At 32.4% G+C, this 12,444-nt stretch overlaps 1 protein-coding gene across 2 annotated transcripts in view; it reads right to left on the bottom strand.

Annotated features, from left to right (window-relative positions):
• Positions 1-12,444, bottom strand: part of DACH1 (dachshund family transcription factor 1) — a 433,898-nt gene that overhangs the window by 38,735 nt on the left and 382,719 nt on the right. For both annotated transcript variants that reach the window (XM_023186484.3, XM_023186494.3), the window contains 3 exons: positions 4,850-4,997; positions 1,730-1,873; positions 1,163-1,231 (listed from right to left, as the gene is read on the bottom strand). In XM_023186484.3, coding sequence (XP_023042252.1) covers positions 1,163-1,231; positions 1,730-1,873; positions 4,850-4,997 — 361 coding nt within the window. The remainder of the gene's footprint in view (positions 1-1,162; positions 1,232-1,729; positions 1,874-4,849; positions 4,998-12,444) is intronic.

Raw genomic sequence — 12,444 nt, 5'->3', positions numbered from 1 at the left:
CAAACATATACACACATATAATTGTGCTGAAATCCATAATATTCTAAAAATTCAGATTTTTTCTATATCTACAATAGCATTAATCTTGTATATCCAAGATGTCTCATAATAACATATGATTCAAACCTTAGGATTTACAAATTAATTAGCATGACCTCAGGTAAAATAAATGTAGGCAAAAAAATCCATTCTTTCCTCAAAAATGTTTCTTCAAGTTTGTGATTGTTATTTCTTGCACATATGATAGTTTACAAAAGTATATTTCCTTTATAGTAAGCCAAGAATGATATATTTGGAGCTGATTAAGTAACACAATTAATGTCATACAATATCCTAAAAATGATTGAGTTTAAAATGCAGAATAAAAGCAATTGGGAGGATTATGGCAGTTAATCATTTTAGGCATCCCTTTGAAGAATCACCTTCATTTTAAATAGAAAACAAATGCTCTTGTTACTGTTTAGTATTCATGTTGTTAGGCTGAATTTGTCGTCTAGAATAGATGTTTGACTATAAATGCTACCTTCTGGTTTTATTCTTTTCTAATAGTATGGTCGTGACAATATACATATTTAGCTCTTCTGAGCATTTAATACAACTCCCTTTGGTATTCTCTATATGATTTTACTCAACAGATTTGTGTTATTGAAGTGTATATAAAGGCACACAGAACATTTGGAATCCACATAGGAACTAAACAATCTTATTTATTGTTAACATTCAACTAGTCTATTTTGCAGATACCTTGCAGTAAGTGTCATAAAAATGAGTAGTTAGACATTTTTAAATTGTAAGAACTACCTATTTGATTAACCACAGATTTTATTTATGTAGCACAGAACTTATAAACCCTTCCTGCATTAGACTGGGCTTCAAACATTCAATAAAACACATTTACTGAGTCCAAGATTAAATCATACATTGTTTAAAATTAATTATTCCTTTTAATTGCATTGTATAAACAGAGATGACCTGTTAATTTAAAGAAAATCTATCAGCACAAAATGAATTCACTCATATAAACAAGCAAGATGAACTTGACCTTGTTTGAACTTGTTTTGATGTGGCCCAGATGGTAGGCTACATGCTTGAATAGCAGGCTAAAGCTGAGGAAAAACTCATATAGCAAGATCTAGATTTATAGCCTTCTGCAAATTCCTACCTTGTATTGTCCTTTCAGCATCTGTTCTGCCGCCACTGCGGTCAGCTTCTATCTCTGGGGTCAGAGAGTCTAAAAGCACAGAAAGGTAAGAGTGACACATATTTCATTTGATTCCTATTGTCCTTTTTTAAAAAAAGAGCAACCTGTTACTTTGTTGCTGAATTAAAATTACATAAATCTTTGTCATCTTTTAAAGGTTGAACAAAAACTACAACCATAAGAATTTTCGGAAGATTTGAACAGTAAGCAATGCAACATTGTTCATAAAAGAGGATGGGGGTTGGGAAATTCTCAAATTAATATTTTATTGTGTTTCAGTAGAAAAAGATCTGGTTAAACAGAGACACAATGCCAAGTCCCAGATGCTGGAGTTCAGTAAAAAACAGTAGAAGCACCTATAAAATAAGGCATTTTCCCCAACACATTCTTCTCACCCTGCTTTCAGCTTCAAGTATAGCTGAATGAATCACAAGATATAGAAACATACAAAACTACAAACACATGTGTAAACTGTCCTTTAAGCATTAAAAATGACAGTTATTCATGCAATAATATACACCCTCTTACCATTTAAGACCCTGAGACTATCTGTGGAAGCTGCCTGTTTTAGCGTCTGTTCTGCTTGTTCACGCCGTTTCGTCTCAAACTCAAGTGCTTCCTGCAATTTTCTCTTTGCCTTCTTCTCCTTCTTTAGCCTCTTTTGAACTATCGCTAAAAAAGAATGTAAGCATATTATTATTATTGAAATTTTTGTAATGCTGCTAATTTACAAATGGTCTACGTTTTTTATATTATTCATTTTGTTTTCCTGCTGGACTGAGTCTACCTATAAAAAGAGAGTTCCAAAAACCTCCACCTTTACCTAAAATAATTCCCAGTAAAATTATAAGAAGGCCAATTTTTATTTTAGCCTAGAACTATTACATTACAAGAATAGCTTTAATTGTCATATGTAAAGATAAATTTAATAGGAAACTAATTTTAGTAAATGTTTGTATTCACTGATAAAGGAAGCTTGATTAAATGAATTTTGTGGCTTAGTTCTCTGTCCTTGAATCATAATAGTGCAGAGTCATTTGGATAGTACAAACCCTTATAAGCACGCCTCCTTCCTATTTCCTCATAGGGAATCAATTCTGAGCAGCAAATGGAGCATCTCCCCTAAAAACACTTTGGAAAGCAATGTTAGACCAACTCAGTTTTCAATAATTTCTTTCTTAAAATTTTAGGAAATGCAATAAAGATTTTTTGTACATCAGAAAAAATACTCTTAATTATTGTTAACATATATAAGCAGACATGTTTTTGTTGGGATGAAGTTGTGATGATTCCCTGAGAATATTTTTCTCATAGCAAATTTACAGTACTATGATATATTTTAAGAAAATTATTCTACTTTCACTTTGCAGAAATCTGAGGCAGTATGAAACCTCATTGCTAATAATACTATGCTACTGGTAACAATAATGATGAGCCTTTTATATTTTAAGAAATAGATAATACAAAAAGTTGATTATGAAACATTTTTCTCCAACTGGACAATTTAAATATTTGTATATGATATATACTCAATAAATAATAACTAATGTTCTTTACAAAATGTATATCAACTATGCTTTCTGGAGGATAATTGTTTTAACTTTTACTACATATATATGTATACGTATGGTAACTACTCAGCATATGGGAATATGCATTTTTCTTTAAAATTATCTTTGATGGTTGATAAACATTGTAGACATCAGTGTGACAGACTCAGTATGAGAAAATTCTTCTCTTAATCATGAAGACTAATCATTCCATATTTACTATTTGATTTCTTACTACAGATTAAAGAACAGCAACACTTTTAAAGCAGAATATTTAATCAAAATATAAAATAATAATGGTTCAAGCAAGTATTTTAGTTTTTGCTTCTAATTTCCACATAATCCTGTTTTTATTATTACTAATATTTTTAAGATGGCAGCTCATTTACATGTCAGGTATACTGTTGCTGTACCATATAGTTTTAAAAACCTGCTTTGTATCAAAATGTACACTGGCTATGGTGTTATACGAAAAGTAATTGAAACTGATTTTAAATAAATGTTAATTTCCCTTATTTAATGGTGTGCAAATCATGTGCTTACCTTAACAAAATTACCTGCCTACTGTTTCCCTTTCCAAAGATGATTATTTATGAGTCTCCTTGAAAAGAAACAGTAATTTCTGAAATATTTATTTGTATTGCATACTCTTGTGGCTCTAAAGTCTTAATACCCTGCACTTTACCACTGACCGCTCACAGTTTCCTCCTACGTGATTGAACCCAATGGGATCGCCATGTTCTCTCTCTTCAGGGTAATACACTGCTACAATAGACACATTCATAATAGATAAGTATTGATAGTTATTGCCTTGAATTTACTGTTCATAATTAATTAAATGGGAACTTTACTGTATGATCTGCGAATGTTTTGCCCTCTAGTGGTTAATGAAAGAAAACAGAATGTAAATCCTCCCAAAAGGTTTGAACCAATAAAATTCTGAAGGTCTCTCCAGTAACCAAATGGTTACTTTAGGAATCTCTGGGCCTGCCTTTAAATTCTGTAAAAAAGGACTAAACAAAATTTAGTAAGAGCAAAATAAAAACATGGCTGCTTCACGGAAGATGGTTCTATAGATTGAGCTCTTTGACCCAACTTCCTTATTCACTTGGAATACAGCCATTATCAATGTTTACCTTGTTTTGATTATTTAAATACCTGAATCTATGTGAAGCCACATTATTTAGAACTGTGCTGCTGTTGCTTCATAATAGCTAATAAAACAACCTGGTAAATCCTGCTAGTTTAAAAGCAAAACAGAACGATTTTTAAATGACCATGTCAAACATATAAAAGAAAATAATGTGGAGCATTTATATTGGATATATATTAAATGAGTGAGAAGAAGCCCCCACTTCACTTCTAGAATACTTAAAAGAATCATAGTTGAAGCAAAGAGGCAGTTGATCGTAGACAAAATAATCTTCAAATTCATACATAAAATAAACATGCAAATATAAATGGCCTTCAAAATTATCTATAGATGCACTGTACAGTGTGATAAAAGAAGCAAATCACAGATCAATAATAACATTATTTTATCCAATAAGAATTTATATCAGTTTCTACTCTGTGTACTTGACCTTGTTGGATGAAAATGAGGCCTTCAGAAAGAAAATTACACAAATATTTAACTTTAGTCATTTGTTCAGATATTCATCCATTTTCAATTTCAGTTGATAAATATCTTAGTAAACCTGCTTCGCTTGAATAATCAGTATTTTCTATTTTAGATTAATGAGTTTAACTCAAGTTTTTCAAAGGGCAATTGTGAATTAACATAAAATTTTTCTTCACGGCTATCATTAGAGTTTATTTTTCTCTTAAAGAATATGAATTTTTAAACTCAACCATCAATAAAAGTTATATAATTAATGATGTAATGGATGTATTTCAATTTCCTGAGGTAGGAACAGAAGAGAAAACATGTACTTTGGAGATCAAGAAATACAATGAGTCTAGGATTCAAATTCTGCTCTGAATTTTAGCTACCATTAAATTAAAAAAAAACTACAATTTCAAAATAAATCATCATCACAGTATTAATATGTTTAATATTTTCTGGAAATATTAAACTTATTTGGAAATTTAGAAATACCTCTATTCTTTTGTTCCATTGCCAACTGCTTTTCAAGTGTTTCCCTTAGTTCTCTTTCCCTTAAAAAATCCATCTTCAGCTCTGTTTTTTCCAGTTGGACCTGTTTCTCTTGAGCTCTGGCATTATCTATGGCAACTTTCAAGAGCCCCTGTACAAAAAAGATATTCAGAATGGTAATATTTTAATACAAAGCACATTTCGTTCATTACTTAAAAGCATTTTAAGAGCGAAGAATTCAGTGATAAAATGATCTAATTCTTGTGCATTCACTTTGCACTCACTAGGACAAATACTATAACTAAAGCACAAAACTCCTAAGTCTAGTTAAACTATTTTCGGAAGACAAATATTTATGGCATGCAGGTTTAATTGCTTCTAATTCGAATATCTAGATCCAAAGCTAAATGAGGGCAGCACATAAGCGTGTCTAAAAAATAAGAACTGAGAAGGAAATTAGGCTGAAACTCCTCCACAAATAATTATCTGACATGGTTTATGCAACCTTCCAGGATTCTGGCAGTGCTCACCTTTCTCCTCAGAGCTCATTCTTCTACTCCCTACCATGAGTACATAGCCACAGTGGTCTCCTTTTGGTTCCTCAATGCAACAATTTGCTTCTGCCCCCACAGACTTTGTTCTTTCTGTTCCCTTCCTGAATGCTTTTCTTCCAGATCTCTGCATGGCTCACACCCTCATTTCATTTCATCTTTGCTCAAAGTTACCATTCAAGAGAGGCCTTCTCTTACTACTCTGTCTCCAAATGTATCTTATTACACCCTCCCTAAAATTCTTCATAGAATGTATCAGTATGTGGTATTGGCATATATTTATTTGTTTACTGACTTATGTTATGTGTTATCTATTAAAATGTAAGCTCTCTAGGGCAGGCGCATGTTCTCTCATTCGGAACTATGCCCCCAGGCCCAGAAAGTGCCCACTATATACTAGATTTTAAAATTTCACAAATAGTAATTATAGTACTGCAACATTTTTCTTGAGATACATAATAGATTTAAGGGATCTAAAAATTGGTTTAGTAGTGTATTACTTTTTAAAAAGCCATTCAAGATGGTTGTAATAAACTCAGGATAACTTCTAGGAAATGACTAGGCAGTGTAATAATTTAAAAGAACATATGGAGAAAGAAAAGTTTATTCATACAACTAATCATGGATATATTTATATATTTTTTGACATACTGTATGCTTTTAAAAATTAGCAGTATTTTAAGGTTCTTAAAAATCAGATATGGAAATATGTTAAACATATAAAATGCATTCTCTGTTTTCTCTCCTAAGATACTCTGAAACAGTTACTAGTGAAAATTAGAGCTAAAACTTCTCTTCAATTCAGCAATACAAAATGAGCTTTTGAAGTAGAAGATATTTTGCCTTGGTCTGTGAGTGTCAGACACTGAAATTTCAACTGAAGTTAAAATGAGATGAAAGTTGATGTCATTTGTAGATGTACTCTAGGATGTGACTCCCTTGCAAGATATTATGAGCAGTTTGAATCAGGAATTTCTACTCCAGCTTGACTTGTTAGCACAATAGAGAGAGAGAGTCTTACTTCAGTTTACCAATATAGTTTATAGCATTGCTGTAAGCCAATTTTATTCTCTTTTGACCACATATAAATTATTCCATATTTGCCATACCCGACCCTAAATCTGCTGGTATAATTCTTGTGATATGAAACAAGCTGAAGAAAGATTTCTCTGTGGCAGTTTGCCCCTCCCCACTCTTTTTTGTTTAACAATGAAACATAGCTGCTAAGGAAACTGCCATCTTAACTCAACTAGGCAACATTCCTGTGTAGGCTTCTTCTTCATCAGGAACAAACAATTAGTAACAAATGAAAGAGATCATTACATCAAGTGCCCTTTTAGATCACCCCAATTAAAACTTTAGCTGTATTTTAATTCTAAGATACCAAATTCTAATTTTCTGCTCTGATTGCTCTTGTTGACTTATCTTTGAAAGATGTACTCTCTGTGCAATGTCTAGAGATTATTTAGCAAGATGCCAATGTTGGCACCACTTAATGTGTTGATTGGTTGTATTATCAGTAGCTGTTTAAAATAAATTACTATTAAACTATTATTGTCTTTGGCTGACAAAACACAATATTTTGGTGTTATTTAAATATGAAGCAATCATTATGAATAAACATGTTGAATAATGTTAAACTGCAACTCTAATTTGTGTAATTTTATATTAATATTTGTTCTAAAGAATGAAGTTGCTGAGAGCATTTATGCTTACTGTTTCCTTTTGTTACAGTTGCTGCTAATGTGACTAATGCTAATACATTACCTATTCCTGCTGATTATGTCTGAAAAACATTAGCTTTTAGGATCCAACACTCTCTGGGACTACTTATAAGCTATATAAAATTAAATGTAATTTTTAGACTTTGAATCAGTGCATATCAGTAGGAGTCCAGCGTGAACAAAAATCTGTACTAGAGCCAAACTGATGCATATGCAAAAGTATGTTACTGCCAGTGACAGCTCTGCTTCAAAAAATACAGAAAACCAATTAAATTTCAATGCAGCAGGGGGCTGGGAAAAGCAATAGGAAGTAGTGTTCACAATATCTACAAATCTTTAGGACACCATTGTAGTCATCAATGATAATAGTACTTTCAGATTTGTGTAACTTCTGTAAAATTTCCAGGTCGATCACATGCAAACATTAAATGTGGCATCTTACTTGAACACGCAATATCCACAAAACGCCGTGGCAAAAATGTGTATTACAGAAAATGATAGAAGGTTTAAAGTATGATTTTTTCTCCAAGGGGAGGACGGTTCTTAGGATATTGAAGTTGGTTAATGACAAGTCTAATGAAACACATTTTAAGCTGATGCCACAGCAACGGTGAGAGACAATAGTTGATTGGCCCCAAATTTATTTCCTATGAGTGAGGCATAATGGTTGTTATAATACATAAATGTCATAGCTTTCTAAAATAATCTAATTTGTAAATTATTTTCATCGTTTTTTAGAGATTGAGTAGTTTTTTTTTAAAGGACACTGTATCTAGCGATGCTTCTACTGTTGATATGGCTTCCAAAGTACAATATCTGTCTATGTAAGAGGACTTCAAATAATATTGCTAAGAAACATTTCTCAGCAACCTAGCTAGATCCTGGAGGGAAAGCTTACTTGATGCATGTTTGTATTTAACATAAATTTATTTCAGAATCCGACAATAAGTAAGGTTTCTCGAGTGTCACTGAAACTCACGTGACAAAATTTGTTCTCAATAATGTGTTGCTTCTAATGAAATTAAAACACCTTAGTTGAAGAGGATTTTAGCAATCACCGTCCTAACCAAATACTTTTAAAGATGAGAAAAGCAAGGTGCAGAAGACTCAAGAGACTGATTGAAAATCCCAAATACTGAGTAGAGTATGCCTAGATCAGAACTATCCAGCTACTTAGTCTTCTTTATTATTATTTTAATGTTTCCCTGGTCTCTTTTCAGGGAGGAAAAGGATAATGTCCCTTGGAATCAGGAACTTTTGCAGACCAAAAAACAAACAAATAATCAATAACAAACGCATAATCAATAGTACAGTATCAACAGACATTTTTTTTTTTTTTTAGAAGGGATTTCGATCTTGTGGCCCAGTCTAGCGTGCAAATGGCGCGATCTCAACTCACTGCAACCTCTGCCTCCTTACTTTTTTTTATTTTTAGTAGAGTTTTCATCCTGTTGGCCAGGATGATTTCAAATCCCTGACCTCAGGCAATCCACCCACCTCAGTCTCCCAAAGTGCTGGGATTACAAGCGTGAGACACCGCGCCCGGCCCAACTGACACATTTTCAGAGAAATTCTTGTAACAAAATATGCTACCATACTCAGTTTAATGCTGTGATTATTGTCCTGCAACGCCGATGTATGACAGGTACAAACAGAGAAGATTCATAATATATAATTACCATTGAAAATAAAAACATAATGTAGGGCCAATATATTTGATATAAGCTTCCCCATATTTTGAAGTCAATGTCTATTTTGTTGGGGTTTATGCAAAGTCTCCTCCTAATTAATTGTATTATATATAATTATTAATTATAATTAAATTGTATATCAATAATTAAATTATGGTTAAATTTAATATTTAAAATATTATATTTATATAATAAATTAATATAATACATAACATACTGTAATAAATAATATATTAATATAACAAATGAATATATAATAAAATTATTATAAATACAATAATTTTTATAATTATAAGTTTATTATAATTAAATTATAATTATGTATTAACAATGTAAATAAGGAAACTATTATTTTATTTTAAAATATATTAAAAAGTAAAGTAAAATTATTGGCCATGATATTGAAATGTAAAGAACTGAAGATGGATAATCAGAGTACAGTCATTCACCTCCATAACAATTTTCTGGTCCACAAGCATACATGATGGTGGTCCCATAAGATTATAATATCATATTTTTACTGTACCTTTTCTATGTTTAGACACACAAATACTTGCTATTGTGCTATAGTTGTCTATAGTATTCAATACAGTAATCTTCTATATAGGTTCATAGCCTGGGAACAATAGGGTATGCTGTATAGCTAGGTATATACTAGGCTATATCTTCTAGGTTTGTATAACTGCAATCTATGATGTTTGCACAACTACAAGACTGTCCAGTGATTCATTTCTCGGAATGTATCCCCAGTGTTAAGCGATGCATGACTATAGTTCAGTCTTATACTTAATTCTTTTTCATTTTCTTTCCACAAACACAGAAGTAGAGAATAATTCCTCCTAGATACCATGGCTGGATTATGTCCATTTATTAGGCTATAGTGAATCAATCTGGAGCTGCCATTTCTTGTGTGTGTATGTGTTTTTAAGATAGGGTCTCCCTCAGTCACCCAGGTTGGAGTGCAGTGGCGCCATCATGGCTTACTGTAGTCTCGAACTCCCAGGATCAAACCATCCTCCTTCCTCATCCTCACAAGTGTTAATAGCTGGGACAATGGGCATGCCCCACCATGCCCAGCTAATTTTTGTATTTTTATAGAGGCAGGGTCTCCCTATGTTTCTCAGGCTGGTCTCAAACTTCTGGCCTCAGGTGGTCTTATTGCCTTGGTCTCCGCTGGAATTACAAGTGTGAGTCACAGCACCCAGTGAAGCTGAAGCTATTGCGCTTTTAACATATGTTTTAGGTCTTTCTTGTTTGCTTAATTCTTCCATGTAGATAGATTATAGTGAACCAAACTCCAATCATATATTCCCTCACGGCAAATAAATCTTCAATACTAACCTCACTCCTAAATTTTATATTCTCTACTCAAACTTTACATTTTCACTTTTTAGTTATTTACTTACTCTTATTTTAATATTTGTAAGCCACTTTTTAAATCCTTTTTGTAACAAGATAGATAAAGTAATTAATTTGCTCACAACCCTATGTGCTAAAGGGTTCTAGATCAAAAAGAGTGAGTAGGGCCGGGCATGGTGGCTCACACCTGTAACCCCAGCACTTTGGGAGGGGGGTGGATTACTTAAGGTCAGGAGTTTGAGACAAGCCTGGCCAACACGTTGAAACCCCGTCTCTACTAACATTTTTTAAAAAAATAGCCAGGTGTGGTGGTGGGAGGCTACTCCCAGCTACTCGGGAGGCTGAGGCAGGAGAATCACTTGAGAGGCAGAGGTTGTAGTAAGCCCAGATTGTACCATTGCACTGCAGCCTGGGTGACAGAGGGAGACTCTGTCTTAAAAAAAAAAAAAAAAAAAAAAAACAAAGCAAAGGAAAAAGAAAAAAAAAAGAGAGTAAGCAGAATTATCCTTTGATCATGTTCAAATGGTAGCTCATGTTCGAAGGTGTCATATCCAGTTAATTGACACTAAAATTTTAGTCTCCTTGCATAAAATCTCACAGGTTGTTCTCCATGGACAAGTTTGAAAGAGGAAGCCACAATGAAAGGTTGCTCACAATGGAAAAAAAAAAAATGCCATATAGAAAAAGTAAAAGCAATTTTAAAAATCAAAAACTGAACTGTATCCATATTCCTTACTAAACTAAATTACTGTTCTTTACTCTAGATATCTGTATCCATTATCACTTTTAATTTTTAAAACACTCAAATGTCAGAAAGTAGTATAGCTCAAGCACTAACAAAATTATTGTTCCCAATTATTTACATATATACCTTTAATACATTTCTAAATACAAAATTTAAATATAAAATGTTTATATATCAACATAGGATTTTTATAGGTCTTTTTTTCTTTTTACTTTAGATTTCTTTATTCATTATGACTTTTCTTTTCTATCTTTTTTTTGTTTTTGAGATGGAGTCTCATTCTATCGCCAGGCTGGAGTGCAGTGGTGCAATCTTGGCTTTGCAACCTCCTCATCCTGGATTCAAGTCATTCTCCAGCCTCAGCCTCCCAAGCACCTGGGACTACAGGCACGTGCCACTACACCCAGCTAATTTTTGTACTTTTAGTAGAGACATGTTTTCACCATGTCAACCAGGATGATCTCTATCTCTAGACCTCGATATCTGCCCACCTAGGCCTCCCAAAGTACTGGAATTACGAGCATGAGCCACTGTGCCCAGCAAATTTTTAATTTCTAAAACGCTTAAATGCAGGAATGCAGTATAGCTCAAATAGTTAACAAAAGTCTGGTGCCCAATTAATATATATATATGTACATTTTATAAATTTAAATTTTAAAATAAAAATTAAATAGAAAATCTTCACATATAATTATAGTATTTTTCTATAGATCTTCTTTTAAAACACAAAGAAATAACTGACAAAAATTTAATTTTGATGACGATGTCATGGAAAGGACATCTGTAGTAATCATTACAAATTTTAAATTCCAGGCTTTTAAAATTAAAGTATATCATATAAATTATTGACTATTAGAACAATAACACTTTATGGAAACACATTATTTTACAGGGTTTTTTGGTCATAATTTTAATAAAAAGTAACGTCTTAAAAAATGGAGCTTTAAACTTACTACACAAAAAGTATGTTACCATTTTGACACAGAAAGCACAGAACCCTATTATATATAATTGAAACTGCAGAGGAAATTGAGGTAGACAGAATGTAATTACCCATATTAGAATTTGGACAGCAATCACATTTATACTGTATACCTAATAATCCGGGGTCATGACTGTTTAAACATTCCATACCATTCCTACGATAATACCATAACTCAGTAAATGTGACAATAGTAAAAGGGTTAGCATCTGCAAGCTTTTGTAAAATGATATGAAATCATTACTGACAATAAATGTGTGTATGTGTGTGTTTGTATATGTATGTGAGTGTGTGTATATATATTTATAATATATATGTGTATGAAATTCAGTAGGATTTTAAATTTTTATTTCACCTGTGGGCACATATGTACATGCATGTATAAATATGGGCATGTGCATATGAGACATAGATATAAATATATAACTGCATCTATATATACACATACATATAAGTAAGATTGAAATGGACAAGCCTAATTTGTCTATCTATCTATCATCTATCTATCTATCTATCTATCTATCTATCTATCTATCTATCTATCTA

The sequence above is a fragment of the Piliocolobus tephrosceles genome, chromosome X, assembly GCF_002776525.5.
Source record: "Piliocolobus tephrosceles isolate RC106 chromosome X, ASM277652v3, whole genome shotgun sequence".
Taxonomy (NCBI): domain Eukaryota; kingdom Metazoa; phylum Chordata; class Mammalia; order Primates; family Cercopithecidae; genus Piliocolobus; species Piliocolobus tephrosceles.
Note: the sequence above shows the minus strand (reverse complement) of the source record. Positions and strands in the feature narration are given on the sequence as shown.